At 42.3% G+C, this 24,107-nt stretch overlaps 1 protein-coding gene across 1 annotated transcript in view; it reads left to right on the plus strand.

Annotated features, from left to right (window-relative positions):
• The window catches only part of LOC126281308 (AN1-type zinc finger protein 2A-like), a 75,214-nt gene that overhangs the window by 43,023 nt on the left and 8,084 nt on the right, over positions 1-24,107 (plus strand). The window contains exon 6 of the mRNA XM_049980147.1: positions 19,648-19,750. Coding sequence (XP_049836104.1) covers positions 19,648-19,750 — 103 coding nt within the window. The remainder of the gene's footprint in view (positions 1-19,647; positions 19,751-24,107) is intronic.

Consider the following 24,107-nt stretch of genomic DNA (forward strand, 5'->3'; position numbering starts at 1 on the left):
AGGCAAGTGTGAATGTTTAACTCTGATTTCAAAAGAAAATAATGTTTGTGTCTGTCTTTTGAATGGTAATATATTCGAGAAAAGAGGCAGAGATGAAGAGTCACATCAAAAGTAGATATAAGGACGCGCATAAGCTAATATATGAGCCAAAAATTGCTGATTCTTTATTAAAGAAATTGTAGAATATTGTATGTCCAGTCATGCTTCTGACATTAGCTTATAAAACAAGGAAGGATATTAGCTAATAGTTCTGTCTTTGCAGAGCTTGCTGTTAAGATATGTAAAGAAAGAAGACCTAAATATTTTTGCTCATATTGCAAGTTCTGACACATGTATGCCAAATTTGTTGTCCAGACAGTCTCTCTTCCTTGTTGGACTCCTGAAAAGTAGTATGCTGACGTAGAAGTGCAATGCCAACACTGATCAATAAGTAATGAACTCTATCCATTAGCTCCGTAGTTGTCATGGATACATAGAATACACAGTGTGAATTCTGTCAAAGGGAAGCATAATCATTTGCATTACCAAATAATGAGTTTTTGATCAGATTGCCTGTAAAATATATATTAAACAATCGGAAAAGTAATTCCGAGAATAGTTACTCCTCTCCGAAAAAAAATTTTCGTAGCAAAATATTGTATCCATTTGGCATTTTACTAAACTGCTTACCCTGCTGTGGCAACTACTGTGGACCAGTTGTGTTTGAATCACAGCATCACTCTTGCATTGACCTAAGCACAGAAGCTATTCAGAATGACAGTGAGTAAATCAGTGTTTTGTAACAGTGTGACAAAACTGTTTGTATTGACTGAGTGGATTTGGTCTTGGCCATATTCAACTAAACTAATATTGTTAAACCATTTCAAAGCTAATTGCATAATCTACCTCAACTACCTCAGTGCAAGGTGACCATTGAATCACATCAAAACAAGGACGCATTCACCTCTTTTGTTGTGATTTAGTATTTGGCCTCAGAATTTTTTGCTAACTAAAAATGTATTTTTTTTATCAACAATGCAGGAGAAGATAGATTTCTACTTACCATAAAGAAGACATGTTAAGTTCCAGACAGGCACAATTAAGACACTCACATAAGGCTTTTAGCCACAAACTTCTTTTTTGCTGAGGAAGGTTGTGGCAGAAAGCTTTGTGGGAGTGTCTTTTTAATTGTGCCTGTGTGCAACTTAAAGTGTCTTCTTTTCGATGAGTAGCAATCTGTCATCTCCTACATTTGTGATGAAACAATCTGGGATAATTTTACTTCCCCTTTTGTTTTGCCATCTGCCTCCTTAAATTCATTTTTTCAGTTTGGAGTAATTACCATTAACATGCATGTGTATAATCTGCATTTTCATAAAAGATAAAAGTTTTAAAGAATATAACGCCAGATCTAATTTTGTGCTTAGTTTTATGTATGTAATTGGTTGTTAACTTCGAACAATGTGTAGTTTCAGTACCCATTACTGCGACGATATATAAGAGCCCAATTTTTGGTCACAACACAGTCAGTCTATGGCAGAGTTTCAGACGAGGAATCTGTGTTGGTTAGAACGACAATGATGCAGCAACATAATAGTGAAATAAATGTTACATCAATAGGCCATGTGTTAAAGCAGTGACAGTGTCTGTTCCATACGTACCTGATTATTCCATAAAAACTGTGAATTATGTGGTTATGTTTTTACTGCTCACAGATGTTCAACAGTAAACTATTGTAGCAGTATGTGGACATTCACCTGCAAACTAGTAATGAGGCTTGTTGAAAGTTGAACAATAGTGCACTGGTTGTATATAACTGTGTATTATTGGGGGGGGGGGGGGGGGGGGTTGCGAAAAGTGAAAGTAAAAGATTGTGAAACGCAACTGTGCATCTGTTGGCTACATCATTTACTGTAGACAGTAGTTGCACATACAACCCCTATTTTTTCAGCCAGTACGTCAACACTGAGGACGACAAATGAAGAAATAAATAAAGCAGGCAGAAATGCTAAGCATTGCTGATATTCCTACCTGGAGTGTCCTCAGGACGAGAGAGAGAGAGAGAGAGAGAGAGAGAGAGAGAGAGAGTGTGTGTGTGTGTGTGTGTGTTTAATCTTTCGCTCTCTAATCTGGAATGAATATTCCTACTCGTATAGCCAGCTTACTCCCTTTATGAAGCCATCACATTTTAATGATAAGTGCTGAATAATGCACAAAATATCCACTAATAACATCTGGGAAATGATATAAACTTTCACAAAAAACAGATTGAAAGTTGTACTTACTTTTATTTGAAAATGAAATGAAAATTAAAACCCCTACAGCCATCACTTTTGCATTCCATTTATTCAATGGAATCAGAAAGCAAGAGAACCAAAGAAATGTTCATCTATATGACAAGTAGTCATTGCAAGGGACGAGTCAGAGGATAGTGTCAACTATCATCAGAGTATCCGAAATAGGCAAAATGGTTAAAACAAAAATGTAAATATAATGTATATCTTGTATACTAAGTAAGAAATGTTAAAGCAGGAAACCTCAAGACAGTAACAAAGGCACACAGTATGTGATATTTATCCAAAAAATATGTTTGAAGAACCAGATACAGACACACAAATAAGTCATAATACATCACTGGGTAATTTCCAGATAAAGTGGACAAAATGAAACTTGGAATGTTTCCATATATTATTAATGAAATTAAAGTAGGACGCCATCAGGGAATATGTATTTTTTGGCTTTGTCGACTGTCTTAGTGCTTCCTACCTTAACTTTTTGTATTTCCTGCATGACATGTAGGGATATAGTTGTGTGTGTTTCTGATATTGTACAAAATAGGTAATTTTCTGTAGTATATCCCCTGTATATGTTTTACTGTAACAGTTTTATATTTATTATAAGGGAAGTGGATACATTCACATTTTCAGTTTATCCACCTCGTATTGACATTATCTTTTAGTGTATTATTTATATATTTTTTGGCATGTTAAGACAAAGATTTTTGTTTATACCTGGTTCTTTGGCACATTTTTGGACCCCCCTGGGGGCCCAGGAGTTAGAATAGGCCCAAGATATTCCTGCCTGCCGTAAGAAGTGATTAAAAGGAGTCTCACACCGTTCGGCCTTTATGTGCTGGTCCCCTGTAGGGTTTGATTTCCATTTTTCAAAATTTTCCCAAAGAGCGAGCCAGCTGGGGAAGGACACCTTGCATGGTGCATCGTGTCCATTGTCCATTGAGATCTGTACCCCACTTTCTCGTCGTGGTATTGCAGTCCGACTCACCTTCCATCTCTTGAGCAAGAACACCTTCCTAGGTGTGTTTTCCTCCACTCACTATGCTGTGCTGATGGTGGCCATGGAATTCTTTGCACCTCATATCCAGCATGGTAGCCAGTCTGTTGCGGTGTGGCCGCCATGTACCCTGTTGGTTGTAGCTCCCTGATTACACAGGGATCGCTCTGCTGATGACTGCACCATTAATTCCCCACATATGCCAAGGAGTAGATGCTCGTCACCCTGGGGCATTGGAACTCCTGGCAATGGCCATCCTGCCAGGTGGCCCTTGCTGTGGCTGAGTGGCACCCGCGGGGAGGGCCCCTAAGAGGAGTGGGTGGCATCAGAGCAGATGACTCGCGATGAAGCGTACCATGTCATCACTTGCTGGTGATCATACACCGGCAATCTCTAAGCGTTCCAGGTCACAGTACATTGCAAGAAAGTGTGATTCTAAATCATTCCCCTCCCTGGTCACACCATGGGAGGAACACCAGGCTAAGGATGGCAGTGAAACGTATTCACCCCGGTACCTCGTATGTATGAGAACTCATGGTGACTTCTTTGTTTCGATGAAGCCACAGTTTTTTGTAGAGCATTTAAAGGACAAGTTTGGGGAGGTGGAGGGCTTGTCCAAAATGTGCTCTGGGTCAGTTTTGATAAAAACAGCACCCACTCTCCCGTCATGGGCTTAAATCACTTGTAACAAATTGGGAGATGTTTCTGTTACCATCACACCACATAAGAGTTTAAATATGGACCAGGGTATTATATTCTGTAGGCACCTTCTTTTGCAGCCTGATGACAAGCTGCGCACCAATTTAGAGTGGCGAGGTATTCATTTTGTGCAGCGAGTCCATCGGGGTCCAAGGGATAACAAGTTTGCCACTGGTGCCTTCGTCTTGGACTTCGAGAGTGACACCTTACCCAAGGAGGTCAGGGTGATGGTCTACTGCTGTGATGTCATATCATATATCCCTCCCCCGATGCGGTGCTTTATGTGCTGGAAGTTTGGCCATATGTCTTCCCACTGTACTTCCAGCATCACATGTCGAGATTGTGGATGTCCATCACATCCCAATATTCCATTTGCCCCACCTCTCATCTGTGTCAGCTATGGAGAGCATCATTCACCTTGATTGCCAGACTGCAGGATTTTACAGAAACAATCCCGCGTCCGGCTATTCTGATTTAGGTTTTCCATGATTTACCTAAATCGCTCCAGGCAAATGTGGGGATGGTTCCTTCGTAAGGGCATGGCCAACTTCCTTCCCCATCCTTCCCTAGTCATATGAGATGGATAAGCTCACAGTTTGGTCTCTTCTGCCGAACAACCAACCAACCTTTTGCAGAAAGAGAGGAAAATCATGGAATACAAGACCCTGGACCGACTGACCTACAGTGAGGCCAAGAGAAAATATGAGAGCCTAAATCCTGTGGATTTGATCACGCCATATGCTGCCATTACGAGAACAGTTGGAGCCCCATCAGTTTTGCGAATTCTAGTCGGCTCTCAGGACCAGAAGGGTACACCTGCCCCCTTGATTGTGGGGGGAGGGCAATTCCCCCCTGTTGCTCCCGCACCATGTACCTCGAGAGAACTGCTCTCCCAACCATTGGGGACATCAGTCCCCACTTCCCAGCTGGAGAAGCATAAGTCTTCTTCGGCTCCTTTTGTCATGATGAGATCCCTTGGGTCACTCGCTTCCCAGGTTTCTGCTAGTGGGAAAGATGACACCCGCCAGTAGCTGAAGTGATCAAAAGCAGCTGGTCATAGGGCTTCATGATACTCCTCAGTCTCGGAGACTGAATCGGTGAAGCCCTCCCAGCCAGAGAAATCCAAGGATCAGTGTGGAAAGTCCAAAAAGAAGACCCTAAAGACCAAGGAAATACGCAGTGGTTCTCACACCACCGCTACCTACAAGTTCTGCGTCTGGGGATGAGGTGGAGATTCTAGTGTCCGCTGAGGACCTAGATCTTGCCGGACCCTCAGATACAGTGGATATAGACTGCTCAGGCAATACAGCCGCGTCAGCAGGTGACCCTGTGTTCGATGCCTTCCCAGTCTCACGATGTCATCCTCAGTGGAATTGTGGTGGTTTATTCCCACTGCCTGGCTGAGCTACGGCAACAGGTAAGCTCTACATCTGCTTTCTGCATTGCCCTCTAGGAAACCTGGTTCCCGGCAATGCGGACCCCAGCCCTCCGCAGCTATAAGAGATATTACAGGAATCGTAGCGACTATAATAGAGTGTCAGGTGGTGGTTGCGTTTATGTCCTAAACTCAGTCTGTAGGGAACCTGTGCCCTGTTCAACCCCTCTTGGGTTGTTTTGAGGAAGGAGACCAGACAATGAGGTCATCGGTCTCAGCGGATTAGGGAAGGAAGTCGGCCATGCCCTTTGAAAGGAACCATCCCGGAATTTGCCTGGAGCGATTTAGGGAAATCACGGAAAACCTAAATCAGGATGGCCGGACGCAGGATTGAACCGTCATCCTCCCACAACCCCTCTTCAAGCTGTGGCTGTCAAAATGAGGATGACACAGGAAATAACTGTCTGCGATGTATATCTTCCTTCGGATGGTACAGTATCCCTGAATGCATTAGCTGCACTGATTGATCAACTCTGTAAACCTTTCCTACCTTTGGGGGATTTTAACGCCTATAACCCCTTGTGGGGTGGCACCATGCTTACTGTCTCAGTTCGACCTTTGCCTCTTAAATACTGGGGCCGCCACACATTTCAGTGTGGCTCGTGGCGGTGATTTATCCATTTGCAGCCTAGGACTCTTCCCATCTATCCACTGATGACCTGTGTGGTAGTGACCACTTCCCCATCATCCTATCACTGCCCCGGCGTCAGGCCCATGGACGCTTGCCCAGATGGGCTTTAAACAAGGTAGACTGGGAAACTTTCACCTCTGTGGTGACCATTGACTTTCCTCCACATGGTAACATCGATGTGATGGTCGAGCAGGTGACTACAACAACTAGAAAAAGCAATCCCTTGCTCTTTAGGGTGGCCCCGGCGAAAGGCAGTCCCTTGGTGGTCGCCGGAAGTCACTGAGGCAATTAAGGATCGTTGGCAAGCTCTACAGCGGCATAAGCGGCACCCTTCCCTGGAGCACCTCATAGCCTTTAAGTGGCTCCGTGCCCGCGTTCACCAGCTAATCAAAGGACGGAAGTGTGAAGGAGTGTTGGGAGAGATACGTATCGACCATTTGATGCCATATGTCACTTTCCGAAGTCTGGACAAAGATCAGATGTCTTTTTGGGTACCAGACCCCCAACAGATGTCCCTGGTATTAACATCAATGGCGTGTTGTCTACCGATGCAAACGCAATTGCTGAGCACTATGCTTGAGCCTCTGTGTCGGAGAACTACGCCCCAGCCTTTCGCACCTTCAAATGGCGGATGGAAGGGAAAGTCCTCTTGTTCGCTACACACTGCAGTGAACCGTATAACGCCCCATTTACAGAGTGGGAGCTCTTCAGTTCCCTTGTACATTGCCCCGACCCAGCTCCTGGGCCTTATGAGTTTCACAGTCAGATGATTAAACATCTCCATCTGACTATAAGTGACATCTCCTCATCATCTTCGACTGGATCTGGTGTGATGGCATCTTTCCATTGCAGTGGTGGAAGAGCACCATCATTCTGGTGCTTAAACCTGGTAAAAACCTGCTTGATCCATCAACCTCACCAATGTTCTTTGTAAGCTGCTGGAACATATGGTGTGTCAGCAGTTGGATTGGGTGCTGGAGTAACATGGCCTACTGGCTCCATGTCACGGCGGCTTCTGCCAGCATTGCTCTACCACCGATAATCTTATGTCCCTCGAGTCTGCCATCTGAACAGCCTCTTCGAGATGCTAACACATGGCTGCCGTTTTTTTTTATTTACGAAAAGTGTATGACACGACCTGGCGACATCATATCCTTGCCACATAATATGAGTAGGGTCTCAGAAGCATTCCTGAATTTGATTCAAAATTTCCTGTCACTTCGGTACTTTCCATGTCCAAGTGGGTGCTTCCCATAGTTTGCCCCCACATCCAGGAGAATGGGATCCCACAGGGGTCTGTATTGAGTGTATCTCTATTTTTAGTGGGCATTAATGGTCTAACAGCAGCTGTAGGGTCGTCTGTCTCACCATCTCTGTATGCAGATGACATCTGCATTTCATTCTGCCCCACCAGTACTGGTGTTGCTGAGCCTACAGGGAGCCATCCACAAGGCGCTGTAATGGGCTCAATTTCCAGTTTCCAGTTTTCGGCCACGAAGTCGTGTGTTTAGTACTTCTGTCAGCGTCGTACCATTCATCCAAACCAGAACTTTATGTGAATGATGATCCACTCACTGTAGTGGACACACATCAAGTCTTGGGACTGGTTTTCAATGCCTGATTGACTTGGCTTCTTCACCTTCGTCAGCTTAAGCAGAAGTGCTGGCAGCACCTCAATACCCTCTGCTGCCTGAGCAACACCATCTGGGGTGCAGATCACTGTATGCTGCTGCAGCTCTATAGAACCCTTTTCAATCGAGCCTTGACTATGGAAATCTGGTTTACGGCTCGGCGGCACCCTCAGCATTGCGTTTATTCAACCCAGTGCACCACAGCGGTGTTCGCCTAGCGACAGGAGCTTTTAGGACGAGTCTGGTGACCAGCCTCCTAGTGGAGGTCGGAGTCCCTCCATTGCAGTTAGGCGTACGCAGTTGCTCTCCAGTTATGTTGTTCGTAGTTCTCCTGCGCATCTGAATTACCGTCTCCTTTTCCCGCACATAGCGGTTCATCTCCTGCTTCGGCAGCGCAAGTCAGGGCTTACAATTTCAGTTTTGTGCGATCCCTTCTCTCCAAACTGGAGTCCTTGCCTTTACCACCTTCTGCTGGGTGCCTGGTCATGTCGACATCTGGGGCAATGAACAGGCTGATCGGGCTGCCAAGGAGGCCTGCAGAGAGCAGGATGTGGTCCAGTGTCCTATTCCCTTGAAGTCAGTCATCGCTGCACTCCACAGGAAGTGCATGGAGTTGTGGGAGGACGAATGGCTGGCGGTGACGGCCAATAAACTGCGGTTGATTAAGTCCACCACTCGGCCGTGGCGTTCCTCCTGCCGGTTGCTCAGGCGGGAGGAGGTGGCCCTCACACGTCTTCGGATCGGGCACTGTCCTCTCACATACCTTTTTATTACGGGATGAGGATCCGCCATTTTGTGATGCTTGTGGTGTGCACATATCTGTCGGGCTCATTTTAACAGACTGCATTTTATACCGTGATGCACGGGCAGAAGCACAAGTTGATGGGGATCTGCCTTCTGTTTTAGCTAATGGTGAGACGTGTGTGCCTAGGTTTTTTAAGTTTTGTGATGTGTCTGGACTCTGGCCTAAAATTTTAGGCTGGAGGTTTTAGTGTATTGCAGAGTGGCTGACTCCTCCCCTTTTTTCCTTGTGGTCAGCCAGCCACTTCCATCTGCTACATTGTTTTAGCTTCCTCTATCAGTTTCTTCCTGTGTTGTCCATGTTTTACTGCTGACGCTCTGCTTCATCCCATGCTTTGCTGTGGGTGAGCACATTTTTCAACGATTGTTACCCATGTTGTCTGTTCCGTTTTATATTCCTGTTCTAGGATATTTCTTGACACTCGTCTCACGTACTTACTGAACGGGCGCTGAAGACCTTGCTGTTGTGCGCCCAAAACCCCTCTACTACTACTACTACTACTACTACTACTACTATAACTATACTTGAGGCCCATTCACGTACACCTTCATAGTGTACACCTAGGCCGCAGCTTCGCCTGGACCTTTCACATGGCTCTCCGTTGTCACTTCCTCTTAATTCTCGACATGTACCGGGGCCGTGAAATGGTTTACACTAATGGCTCGATGGCTGATGGCCATGTTGGTTTTGCATAAGTTCATGGAGGACATATAGAACAACACTCTGTGCCAGATGGCTGCAGTGTTTTCACTGCAGAGCTGGTGGCCATATCTCGTGCTCTTGAGCGCATCTGCTCATGCCCAGACGAGTAATTTCTAATGTATACTGAGTCCTTGTGCAGCCTACAAGCTGTTGACTAGTGCTACCCACATCATCCTTTGGTAGCGACTGTCCAGGAGTCCATCTATGCCCCGGAACGGTCCAATCATTCAGTGGTGTTAGTCCGGGCCGCAGGTCACGTCGGAATCCTAGGCAACAAACTTGCTGACAGCCTGGTCAAAAAGGCTATGCAGAAACTGTTTATCGAGATCGGCTTCTCTGAAACTGACCTAGGTTCAGTATTATGCTGCAGGGTTTTGCGGCCTTGGGGAGACAGAATGGTATAACCTCAGTACACACGATGAGCTGCATGCCATTAAGGAAACTACGATGTGTGGAAGACCTCCGTGCGCGCCTCTCGCAGGGACTCTGCGGTTCTCTGTTGGCTTCGCATTGGCCATACATGGCTGATGCATTGTTACCTCCTCCGTTGCGAGGACCCACCTCGGTGTTGCTGTGGCTCACAAATCTCTTGCTGACTGCCCACTTTTAGGCACTTTGCGGTGGACTTTTAACTTTCCCAGCACCCTACCTTCGGTGTTGGGCGACAATGCCTCAACAGCAGCTTTAGTTTTAAGTTTTATTCATGAGGGTGAGTTTTATCATTTACTCTAAGTTTTAGCACATGTCCTTTGTCCCTGTGTGTCCATCCTAGTGGTTTCAGGGTGGGGGTTTTAACGTGTTGCAGATTCCCTGGCTTTTCCTGTTTATTCTCATGGTCAGCCAGCCATGATAACATACTTTCTTGTTTTCATTTCTACCTGTTTCTTGCATGTCTCTGTGGTTTTCTTGTCCCCTTTTGTCCATTTAAGTGTTTGTTGCCCTTCAGTTGTTGTGGTTTTTCCTTTCATTCTGTTTTGTTTTGTCTTATTGTCTTATTCACACCATTGTGGCATTGTTTCCTTCAGAACAAAGGACCAGTGACCTCGTAGTTTGGTCCCTTCCCCCCTCTTTTAAACAAACAAACCAACCAACCAACCATTTTTGGATACATACGTCATAACTGTCTGTTCTCGTTGCAATCTATGTCTTCCATCTCAACATTTCATATTTACTATGTGACGTGTAGATATATAAGGGGCATTCAGAAAGAAAGAAGCCGGAGGCATAATTACAGTAGCCAGTACCTGTATGTTAGACGTATTGACTCTGGCTGTTGAGACACTTGTCCCACTGTGATAAAAGGCGGTAAATGGCTGTCTCATAAAATTCCCTGGGCTGAGATGTTAACCAGTTCCACACGTACAGCTGGATGTCACCATCCACACGAGTGCAGGAAAGGTTATGCTGACGTTCTTCTTTGACCAAGATGGCCCCCTTCTGATTCACTTCCTACAGCACAGGACAACAGTGAATGCCCAGCATTACTCACAAACCTTGACCACCATTCGCCAAGCGATCAAATCAAAACGACCAGGCACTCTCACCTGCGGGATCATTCTGCTCCACGACAATGCAAAGCCTCATAGACCAACACAGTCGTGGTTCTCCTGCAAAAATTCAAATGAGAGGTTCTCGGCCACCCCCCATACAGTCCGGACCTCTCTCCCTGTTATGCCATTTTTGGTTCCCTTAAAAAGGCCCTGAGGGGCAAATGATTCACATCAGACGATGATGTCGAGCTGTATGTGCAGAACTGGTTAACATAGCAGCCCCCGGGTGTTTTATGAGACGGCCATTCACCATGTTGTGTCACAGTGGGACAAGTGTCTCAACAGCCAGGGTCAGTACTTCTAACATATAGGTACTGGTTTCTGTAATTATGCCTCCGTCTTGTTTCTTTTTGAGTGCCTCTTATATATGGTGGTCCATTGAAAGTGACCGGGCCAAATATCTCAGGAAATAAGCATCAAATGAAAAAACTACAAAGAACAAAACTCGTCCAGCTTAAAGGGGGGAACCAGATGGCACTATGGTTGCCCCGCTAGATGGCACTGTCATAGGTCAAACGGATATCAACTGCATTTTTTAAAATAGGGACCCCCATTTTTTATTACATATTCGTGTAGTACATAAAGAAATATGAATGTTTTAGTTGGACCAGTTTTTTCGCTTTGTGATAGATGGCGCTGTAATAGTCACAAATGTATAAATACGTGGTATTACGTATCATTCCGCCAGTGCAGACGGTATTTGCTTCATGATACATTACCCATGATAAAATGGACTGTTTACCAATTGCGGAAAAGGTCGATATCGTGTTGATGTATGGCTATTGTGATAAAAAAGGCCCAACAGGTGTGTGCTGTTTATGCTGCTTGGTATCCTTGACAACATCATCCAAGTGTCCAGACCGTTTGCCGGATAGTTACATTATTTAAGGAAACAGGAAGTGTTCAGCCACATGTGAAATGTCAACCACGACCTACAACAAATGATGATGCCCAAGTAGGTGTTTTAGCTGCTTCGTGGTTAATCCGCACATCAGTAGCAGAAAAATTGCGGGAGAATCGGGAATCTCAAAAACTTCGGTGTTGAGAATGCTACATCAACATCGATTGCACCCATACCATATTTCTATGCACCAGGAATTGCATGGCGACGACTTTGAATGTCGTGTACAATTCTGTCACTGGGCCCAAGAGAAATTATGGGACAATGACAGATTTTTTGCACGTGTTCTATTTAGTGATGAAGCATCATTCACCAACAGCAGTAACGTAAACCGGCGTAATATGCACTATCGGGCAACGGAAATTCCGTGATGGCTGCGACAAGTGGAATATCAGGGACTTTGGCGGATTAATGTATGGTCCGGCATTATGCGAGGAAGGATAATTGGCCCCCACTTTATCGATGGCAATCTAAATGGTGCAATGAGTGCTGATTTCCTACGTAATGTTCTACCAATGTTACTACAATATGGTTCACTGCATGACAGAATGGCAATGTACTTCCAACATGATGGATGTCCGGCACATTACTCGCATGTGCTTGAAGCGGTATTGAATAGCATATTTCATGACAGGTGGATTGGTCATCAAAGTACCATACCATCACCCGCACGTTCACTGGATCTGACATCACCGGATTTCTTTGTTTGTGGAAAGTTGAAGGATATTTGCTATTGTGATCCACCGACAACACCTGACAACATTGCGTCAGCGCATTGTCAATGCATGTGCGAACATTACGGAAGGTGAACTACTCGCTGTTGAGAGGAATGTTGGTATACATATTGCCAAATGCATTGAGGTTGACGGACATCATTTTGAGCATTTATTGGATTAATGTGGTGTTTACAGGTAATCACGCTGTAACAGCATGCGTTCTCAGAAATGATACATTCACAAAGGCACATGTGTCACATTGGAACAACCGAAATAAAATATTCAAACGTACCTACATTCTGTATTTTAATTTAAAAAACCTACCTGTTATAACTGTTCATCTAAAATTGTGAGCCATATGTTTGTGACTATTACAGCTCCATCCATCACAAAGCGAAAAAACTGGTCCAACTAAAACATTCATATTTCTTTACGTACTACACGAATATGTTTAAAAAATGGGGGGGGGGGGGGGTCCTATTAAAAAAAAACGCAGTTGATATCCGTTTGACCAATGACAGTGCCATCTAGCGGGCCAACCATTGAATATATCCTTTCATTTACCTACCATACTCTGCAGATATTTGCATACACTTTTGTAGGCTTAAATCAGGAATCTGTAATCTGTTGTGTCAACTAACTACCAACCAGTTTACCCATAGATCATCCACTTATTGATCCTATTTTGGGTACTAGTACATTTGTTAACTTGAGTGTTATTGTTTTTTACACTTGGGCTTGCACATTGTGTGATGAAACACCGAAACCAGATGCATAAGTAAATTAAATGCAAAAGTGAGGGCTGTGAGTGTTTTAATTTTCATTTAATGTTGAACAGATAAAGTCCTAGTAACCATCCATTAAAAGGATGGACGTACAAAGATTTATTACAAAAGGTGAAACTAGTGGCCCTGTGTTAGGACTGAGTAAATGAGATATACAAGTGTTACCAGATTTGACACAGGGTCTGGAAATCATGGAATTTCAAACACATCAGGAAAATTTGGAAGAAGAAGAAGAAGGGGAAAAAAAGAAAGAAACTGGAAAAATCAAAAATATCATTTTTGTCTCAGTAGATGAAATGGTTTGTTTATAGAGGTGTCATGCATTTTCAGTGGCTGGGTCCAGCTGAGTACTTGTGCCACTTCCCTGCTCCATCATTACTATTGTCTGTCTCCTTCCTACCACTTCCCTCAGCATGCAGTCAGTGCTGCCACCCTTCGTGCCACTAGCCTAGCAGCTACCGACAAGCGGCAGGGAGGCATGAGGATTAGTTTGTTTGGATCTGATTCTCAGAGACTGTAGATGCAGTGGCCAGAGACGGAGGTCATGTGTGCTTGAGTTGTGTCTGGAGTGGTTGTGTGAATGTGTGTGTTCTCTCGTTTTTTTACAAAAGCTGTCACTGAAATCATAGTTGTGAGAGTGTGATTGCCTTTTCTATGTGCCTGTCTGCAGCTCAGCAAGCACATTTGCGGTGAATTGCTAACTATTCCCATTATTATTGATTCTCAGAGTATTTGAGCAAGTTATCTGTTGCATGGATTGATCACCGTGGTCTCATTTCATCAACATGCTTTCTGTAGCTTGCGAATAGTTCGCCACACAAGTGGACTTTCGTGATGGGCCAAAAATGAGGGCCATTTCTGCTGGTATCTGTAATGGATCGGGCCTGCTGATCTGAATCCGTTCAGTTCCCACTGAAGTGTAGGCCCTGCCTGTTGGATGTAGTCTTACCGATCTGCTCGCAGGCAAGGTCTATTTGGGTGTGGCGTAATGCAGCTAATTTTCATAGTTTATCCATGGACCCAGGACTGTGGTGCTCCTCAGCAGGCCAGAGCTGCAGTGATTTGATCTTCCTTTCTGAATGACACTCTTATATAGTGTGTGGGGGACACTGAAAGGCTTGCAGTGCCTCTCGTGGCTCTCCCGCACTCTGGCAGTAATTACTCCATGCTCCATCCTACTAGCCACTCAAGCATTTCACATTTAAATCCTACATGCACCCAGTAACAGGGCCCTTTTGTTGTTAACATTGTCCACGTTAAAGTCTTGTTTTTGGTAATAACGCAGAAATAGTGAGACTAAAGTGGCAGAGGAGTAGTTAAGATCTTCAAAATGAAAATATAATGAGTCCTTACACTTTGTCTCACAGTGAGAAAAACTTTACTTTATCATTAAAGCAGAAAGTGATACTCAGTGTTTATTTTGTATTATAAAACTATTGACTTTGAAGAAATATAATGTGACGTTATATTTGTAATGGCTTACTCATCAATTACAATACTGAAAGGAGGGAAGCCAAATTTCTTCAGTTAATGCTGAACAGGGAGGAAGCAGGATGACCTTTTGCCGATGGGAGATTTGGGAAGAAATACTTTATAATACCACAACAATTTCATGTCTGGCTTCAAATATTCTTTTCAAAACCTTTTCCTCTTTTGAGGTGAACAGTTTGTGGACTTATTGAAGAGATGATGAAGAGAGTGGTAGTGCAGTCAAAATAACACTAATTCCCCCCCCCCTCCCTCCCTCCCTCCTCTCTCTCTCTCTCTCTCTCTCTCTCTCTCTCTCTCTCTCTCTTTGTCTTTAGACGAAAGTGCTGATGTAACTGGTAGTGGACTACTTGACACGTTCATGAGGTGTTGACGTTGAGTTCAACAGGATGAGATGTTGATGCTGAGTTCAACATGAAGTAGGAACTCCTTGGTATTTGACCCTTTTGCACAATTAACCACGGAAGACAAGTTTTTTTTTTTTTCCTTAGAAAATATAATGGAGAAGCGTAATGTTGTCGCAGCACATGGGGCTGCTACAATGATTGATCTCAAGTCTGTTGCCATTGCTTTGGTGAGAAAAGAGTTGAAAAAAAGTTGGTATACAGCAGAAAATACCAGCAGTGCACTGCATTTTATATCGTGTTGGTATATCAGCAAAATGAGCTCAAATAAATGGCACTGTGGACGTAGTTGTAAAGACAATTAACATATTCATTGTCAGATTGCACAGTTTGTGGCGCGGACAGTTCGCATCTTTCATGGTCATAAAGATGTAGCACTATTCATGTGCATGGAGGTTTGACGTCTGCTTGGTCATTAGATTTTTGCCGTTGTAACTTACATTATCAAGGACCTTCATGTTTTCAACACAACTTTATAGGGCAAATGTAACTTAATTACATACATATTTGATATGTTTCAAGATAAAGGTGCCATTGTAGGTAAATCAACTTTCAGAAAATATATGAGGTGTAACTAGAAAGTAATGGGAATTTTTGTTGTTCTTAAGGAACCTTTATTTATTCATCATCATCATCAACAACAACAACAACAACAACAACAACAACAACATAGTGCCCATCAAAGTGATGTCTGTCAGAATAACACACATGTGGCAGAACTTTTTCCAATCTAAGAAGCACTTCCAGAACTCGGTCTCCATTATGGTGTTCAGCCCCGTCAGAAATACTGTTTTTATATCATCAGTGATGGCAAAAGAGTGCCCTTTCGTGGTTCATTTTGGCCTTGGGAATAGAAAGAAGTTGCAGGGAGCCATACCTGGTTAATATGGTGGCTGTGGCAATCTAACATGCTCTGTTCATGACAGAAAATCACAGACAAGCATTGAGATGTGAGTGGGAGCGCTATCCTTATGTAGTTTCCACACGTAGTTTTGCTACATTTTTGGTTGATTTCTTTGGATTGCTTCATGTAAACAGCACACTACTTCCAGGTGGTATTTATAAGCCAGGATCTCATGGCGCACTCCTCCATTGTAATTGAAGAAAACAATGAGAAAAATCTTTAAATGTGATTGAACTTGCAAATGCAGTGCCAACCGTCAAGTTATAATGTGTCTGCTTGTGTCTGTGTATGTGCGGATGGATATGTGTGTGTGTGTGTGCGCGAGTGTACACCTGTCCTTTTTTTCCCCTAAGGGAAGTCTTTCCGCTCCCGGGATTGGAATGACTCCTTACCCTCTCCCTTAAAACCCACATCCTTTCATTTTTCCCTCTCCCTCCCTCTTTCCTGACGAAGCAACTGCCAGTTGCGAAAGCTCGTAATTCTGTGTGTGTGTTTGTGTGTTTTGTTCATGTGCCTGTCCGCCGGCGCTTTCCCGCTTGGTATATATATATATACATATATATTGCCCAGAAAGTAATGCACCACATTTTTTTCTTCAACAATTCTCTATTGAACATAATGAGAATTACACACATGAAGTAATGGTGTTTTATTTGCACATCCTATTCTTCCGCATTATCTCCATCACGTTCTGTGGCCTTCCTCCAGTGCAAACAAGGGCTTGTAAGCCCTGCCGGTACCAATCCTTGTCCTGGTGGCGGAGCCAGTGCTCCACTGTGTGAACTTCCATTGTTGATGGATAGATGCAGTGCCAACCGTCAAGTTATAATGTGTCTGGCCTTGTGAATGACATCAGCTCTCTGCAACATGTCAGGTTTGACACCCATGGAAGGTCTCCCGATTGCTGCAAATCGTGGAGCTTTGTCGGCCGCCTTCTGGTGACCTCGCCCTCTGTGCCCAGCAACTAACTGTACTTCTATTGACAGGAAGTGCTCCATAGAATTTGTACAAGTTTTTGTGAATATTCCCCACAGTTTTTTCCTTTGCAGTGAGAAATTCAATGACGGCACATTGCTTCTAATGCATATCACATACAGATGCCATTTTGAAACTGTCCTGCAGCTGTCTGTCAGAAGTGACGGAAATTTGGCAAGCTCACTCAGGAGACTTCAAATAATACAAATAATGTTTTGCATTTGTGGCATTTTTTTCAGCTGAGAAAAAAATTGTGGTGCATCACTTTCTGGGCAGCACTCGGATTTATGTTGGTATTACTACCAACCAACTGTCTACCAGAATGAATGGTCAATGCTGAACTGTGGCACAACAAGCAACTGAACACAACATCCTTGATTTCAATGGCTACATCACTACCTGAGCAATCTGGATCCTACCCTACACCACCAGCTTTTCTGAACCATGCAAATGGGAGTTGGCCTTACAACACATCTCTACTTATGTAACTGTCCCAGCCTCAGCCTACAGGAACATATAGTCGCCACACCCTCCACCCAAAAGTTTCCTCCCCCTTTGTCCTATCAACTCCTCCCCATTCTTATCTGCCGCCCTCTTTGCCACCTTCTTACACCCGCCTTTCCCCACTCCACTCAATTTTCCCCACCTCCCAGCCCCACTACCTCCTGACGCTGCGACTCTGCCAGACAGCGCTCCTCCCCCCCCCACCCCCCCACCCCCTGTACACTGATATCCCTTCTCCTTCCCACCCCTTCCAGATTGCTGCTTCCATTCCACATGACAGCTGCATTCTGGTCCGAGCTGCAAGAGTTGGCGATAATGGGTGCATAAGGTGTGGTTACTTGTGTGAATGAATGGTGTTGTGTCTCTCCTTTTCCTGACATTGGCTGTGGCTGAAAGCTTGTATGAACGTGTCTTTTAAGTTTGCTTGTCTGCAACACGTCATTCCTACATTGTTGACATTCTAACATTGAGTTTACATTGTTGAATAAGAAAGCAAATATATTTTAAGCCACTTATTTAAATTACCCAAAATTAAAAACTTAATATTTAATGAGTGACAGTATTTTGTGTGCAATAAATGTAATGTAAAGTATATATGTCTATCTGGGACGTACTATTGTACAGAAAAATTACCAGACATCATCATGATAGGAAGTACACTTAAATGATAACCAAGTAACTGATTGTTTCTAATTGCTTTTGAACTTAAACTACTGAATATGTTTAATAGAACATTTATAACTAGATGATAGAAAACTGGATATGTTAAAAAATGAATAAAAAACATGTTACAAATGATAATTGGCCACTTATTCACAAAACTATATTAAGCAAGTTACAAAAATGCTTGGGTCTAGTCAATTTTGAGTCACCTTCATCCACTTCTGTTGTAGGGTACATCTGCAGGTAATTATAAAAACTTGATGCTTTCTATCTGTAATATACTTCAGTTGTTTCTTATTGTCTTCTTTCTTCATTATAATGGTTCCTTCCCCATAACATGCACCTGTTTCAGGAAACCCAGTGCTTGTTGGGAAAATATTCCTGGCTTTCAGTAATGCAAAGGCATTGAGGACTTCTGGTCCTTCGATATAGGACTAAGCAGCTATTAGTCGTTTCTTTTCTGAAATATCCTCATAGTACAGAAACTAATGAAAAACAAGTTATACTTTGCCCTGTTTTCTAGTGCCTCTTACCATTGCTGCAGCTGAGATTATCTTTTTGTATAAAGGGAGCCATCATGTTTTAAAATTCACTATTTCATTTGTTTTTACTGCGTAAACTTCAAAGTGACCAAGACTGCTAGATTTGGTGATGAGTGAAATATATTGATCGGGAATATGTACTCACTTGCTTTTCATAACAGCTGCACTGATTAGGACCTTTCATACTTGGGCCCTCATGACAACAATAAAATGTACCTCCATCTGGTTTCATGTTGTGTATCTCAAAATTAAAAACACACTGCAACAGAAATAGCAGATTCCAGACATGCCACATGTCTTATTTCTAAAACATGAGAACTCCTGAAGCTGTCCCCTATTAGAAATAATTACATATTTAAATTTGCTCTGTATAAGCAGCAAGGCTGTGAAGGTCTCTCATTTCAGCCCTTTTTCAAATGGTAGCATTGGCTCCTTCAAGTTTTACATTTGTTTCTTGCCGAAAAACTTCTTTCACACATTATAAGACAGATGTTTGGTTTCCTTTCACAATCCATATTGACCAATGAAATGAACTAACAGCAAGATCAGTATGGATTGTAAAAGAAAACCAAACCTCTGTCCTGTGATACATAAAGGAGGGCTTTTCAGGAAGACACAGATGAAGAACTTGCAAGAAATCTGTGCTACCATCTGACAATGGGCTCACGCCTGAAACTAGTTATAGTTTAATAAAATCATTTCAAGAAAACTTGTGGCTGGTTGCCGTATTTCCTACAGTGTAATTAAATAACAGATTCAGTTACTCTCTGGAGTGATTAAACGTAATGCTTTTACATTAAATTCACAGTTGAAATTACATACATAACTATGAAAATGATTTGTCGCTACTTTACAAAATAACAGTTCGATTAGTTGGAACAGGTAGCATCCGTCAATCTAGAAGTGGCAGCTTCTCTCCTTCGCCCATGCATGTGATATTTGTGTATATATGTTTCAGATTGCTGAAAGTGTTAAAACAGTAAATTATAAAGTTAATGTAATACAAAGTATCTAAGCTATACTTAAAACAGTATTACTTGTGCAGGGAGGCAGCTCTTGCACGTCAGAATGGTCCAGGTTACAACAAGAATGTGTCCAACTCCACAAACACACAGACAGCCACTGCTGCACAGTTGCAAGGTGGATTGGTAAGTTACGCATCAAACTGTTTCTACAATTTTGTATCAGAAATGGCTTTAGCCTAATTGTTTCATACATTTTGGAGTCTGCTGCCTTAGTATGCCATCTGGAGAGAGCTTGTTTTGCTCACTTTGTCATTTGTAGTCCTACTAGCCACAGGAATAATTTGTAATATATATTATTTGTTGTAACTTCAGCTTTTATTATCATAAATCCTTCTTCATTAAAAACAATGAAAAAGAAAAGTATGCTTCATGTTCTGCAATAGAGCCAAATAGCTTAAAGTATTTTTGACCATACTGATTTAGGTTTTCCGCGATTTCCCTAAATCGCTCCAGGCAAAAGGCCGGGATGGTTCCTTTGAAAGGGTACGGCTGACTTCCTTCCCCGTCCTTCCCTAATCCAATGAGACCAATGACCTTGCTGTCTGGTCTCCTCCGCCAAACAACCCAACCCTATTTCTGACCACAGTCAGAGTTGGCTTTTATTGAAATACATGCTCAACAAAAGTTTGGAATACTATTGTAAAATATAGTCTGTGATACTAAAGGTCTCATTAACCTATGGATTTCATGCATTTTTCAGTTAGAGCTCACGTACTGGATGGTATTTACTAATGTCATGCTTTGTGGCTGTTTCCCAGTCATGTAAACATACTGCTGCTGCATTGACACACCCAAGCAGTCCAATATCAACAACAGCTTCATTCAGTTTGTGTTCAGCACTGTAGTAACATGCTACATAGAGGCATACACCATATTGATAGAGTCAGGATAGTGGCTTTACTTTCAGCAAGTCTTACACACCAAGGTGTTGATGATCAGTTGCATGTCACTCAGTGTGGTGTGTCCAAGGTGTGGTGAAAGACATAAAATGTGAACGACAGACTTCACAGTGGTCATCCTCCTATGGCAACAGCAATTCAAGATCGTTTACTCCAGCTGTCAGGTCCCAGGGGCCCAACATCAACTGCCAAAAAATTGGATATGACATCTCTTGGGAATAACAGATTTGTATCTCAGACCGAACAGTGCGTAGAAGATTGCATCAGAATGGTCTTCCTTCCAGAAGACTAAGGAGAAGTTTTGCATTGAACAAATGGAACTGACACAATTGAAGGACATGGGCTTGTGCACAACAACATTGGACCATTGCAGAATGGAGTAAATGTCATGTTTGCTGATGAGACTGTGATTATTTTATGACCGGACACTCGACATGTTCAGGTTTGTAGAAGCACTAGGCAACACCAGGAATGCTGATATGTTCAGAAGGTCCATCCATTTGAAGGTGGAAGTGTAATATTCTGGGCGGCAATAGTGATGGGATGGTGGGCCCCTCTAATTCCCATCTACAGTAATTTAACTGCTCCTTGCTATCTCCAAGAGGTCCTAAAACATTTGTAAGGCCCTACAGACGTGAAGTCAATGACAAATTCATCCTAGTCAATGACAAATTCATCCTAGTCAATGACAATGCAAGGCCAGACCATACTGTAGCTATTTCTTGGTATCTTCAAAGATGTGACATCAACCGAATCCATTGAGCAGCACAGACACCAGATGTGAATGCAACTGAGCATGTGCAGGACATGTTGAAGGTGGCTGTTGTACAGCATTCAAACCCACCTGACAAGGGAACCTCCCCATCGCACCCCCCTCAGATTTAGTTATAAGTTGACGCAGTGAATAGGCCTTGAAAAACTGAACACAGATCAGTTGGGGAAAACAGGAAGAAGTTGAGTGGAACTGTGAAAAAATAAGCAAAATATACAAACTGAGTAGTCCATGGGCAAGATAGGCAACATCAAGAACAATGCGAGCTCAGGAGCGCTGTGGTCCCGTGGTAACGTGAGCAGCTGCAGAACGAGAGGTCCTTGGTTCAAATCTTCCATTGAGTGAAAAGTTTAATTTTTTATTTTCAGTTTATGTGACAAACTCTTATGTTTTCATCACTTTTTTGGGAGTGATTATCACATCCACAAGAAAATCTAAATTGGGCAAGGTAGAAGAATCTTTTTACCCATTCGCCAAGTGTACAAGTTAGATGGGTCGACAACATATTCCTGTCATGTGATGCACATGCAGTCACCAGTGTCGTATAGAATATATCAGATGTGTTTTCCTGTGGAGGAATCGGTTAATCTATGACCTTGCGCTCAAATGTTTTCGGTTCCCATTGGAGAGGCACGTCCTTGCATCTACTAATTGCACGGTTTTGCGATGCGGTCGCAAAACACAGACACTAAACTTATTACAGTGAACAGAGACATCAATGAATGAACGAACGGACAGATAATAACTATGCAAAAATAAAGAAAGTATACTTTTCACTCGAGGGAAGACTTGAACCAAGGACCTCTCGTTCTGCAGCTGCTCACGCTACCACGGGACCACGGCGCTACTGAGCTCACACTATCCATGATGTTGCCTATCTTGCCCATGGACTACTCTGTTTATATATTTTGCTTATTTTTTCACAGTTCCACACAACTTCTTCCTGTTTTCTCAATTGATCCGTGTTCAGTTTTTCAAGGCCTATCCACTGTGCCAACTTATAACTAAATCTGAGGGGGGTGCGATGGGGAGGTTCCCTTGTGATAATTTCTGGACCTCACTAGAGTTGTCATTGAGGAGCAGTACCTCATACTCCAAGATACACTTGACAATCTCATCCAGAGCATGCCTTGCCAAGTAGAACAACTCATGCATGTATGGGGAGGACGTACTCACTACTAAAGACTCATAATATCATCATCATGACATACAGATTTTAAGTCTTTGTTTTCAAGAAGTCTTTGTTTTCAAGAAGTCTTTGTTTTCAAGAAGTCTTTGTTTTCAAGAAGTCTTTGTTTTCAAGAAGTCTTTGTTTTCAAGAAGTCTTTGTTTTCAAGAAGTCTTTGTTTTCAAGAAGTCTTTGTTTTCAAGAAGTCTTTGTTTTCAAGAAGTCTTTGTTTTCAAGAAGTGTTTGTTTTCAAGAAGTGTTTGTTTTCAAGAAGTGTTTGTTTTCAAGAAGTGTTTGTTTTCAAGAAGTCTTTGTTTTCAAGAAGTCTTTGTTTTCAAGAAGTGTGCTTAGAAGAGAGCCTGCTTTGTTTGTAATGATTTTTTTGTAACTAAGTGAAATCAGTGTTGTTATCAGAAGGAATTATGGTTATTTTGTTCATAAATTATTGTACAAACCTCAGTTGGTGTACTGTGAGAAGTCATTGTAGTACACTTTGTGAAATTCCAAACTTTTCTAGAGGTGTGTGTATGGGTTTTGACACTTCCTTTGAGTCTCAAAAAGATACATTCCAGTACTATTAATTATTAATCACATAAGGAAACTGGTCAGAATGTAATTAAGATTGAGACCATGTTTGAAGAAAGTATTTTCAAATGATTAATGTGATTTTTAAAGAACTAGAAATTTGTGATTATGTTAAAAGAACTGTGTGTTGTTGACTTTTGTAAACTGGAAAGATAAGCCTGGTCCTCTCGTGCTGAATTGCATGACCATCTTACTAGTAGTAAAATGTAAAGGGAAAATAGTGAATTAGTTGTGATATGTTGGGATAGTTTGTGTGTAGCAAGCTGTTGGTAGAGTTTGAAAAGTAATAGCAATATAGTTTTACAAAGGTGCCTAATAATAAAACTCAAATACAAAGCAGCAGTTTTTGTTTTGACACACATTTCACTGTTGTGCAGATACTTGGAGGTTGGATTTATAATTTGTAAAAAGTCTTACATAATATATCTTAAAGACGAAACTGTGAGCATATCACCCTGGCATTGAAGTGTAGGCAACTTGTGATGATTTTAGATAGTGTGTATACTTGACCATAGAATTACGTTAATTTTTCAGGCAGCCACGTATTTTGGAACAGTGTGTGTCCTGATAGAAAAAGAACAGTCATAAGAGAAGTACCACATGATTGAATTGAGAGACTGTCATTGCAATCACATTTTTAGTATTTGAAAAGTGTGCTGCTGAAGGTGAACCACTTTATGCAGTTACAGACAAAACATTTAACCATTATCACACAAACATGAGAAAGTTGTGAAAAAATTGTCCACATACACATTGATGAGTTCATCAGAAACAATACTCACACTATAATAATAATTGTGGAGAAATTTTATTCAATTATATTACAAAATTATCTGGTGCCATGACACTTTCGTAAAATTTTGTGATTTTTCCGATACTAAAGTCCCAGATAAATATTTATTCTTGTCAAATGAGGTGTAAATTTATAATGAATATACACCATTTGCATCTAGCCAACAAAAATGACAAAACTGTTCCCTTTGTGACAAATCACATTTATAGGGGCTGCTTAATACACTCCCATTCTTGCATTCATATACTACAAAAATACATAGA

This window comes from Schistocerca gregaria, chromosome 7 (genome assembly GCF_023897955.1).
Source record: "Schistocerca gregaria isolate iqSchGreg1 chromosome 7, iqSchGreg1.2, whole genome shotgun sequence".
NCBI lineage: Eukaryota > Metazoa > Arthropoda > Insecta > Orthoptera > Acrididae > Schistocerca > Schistocerca gregaria.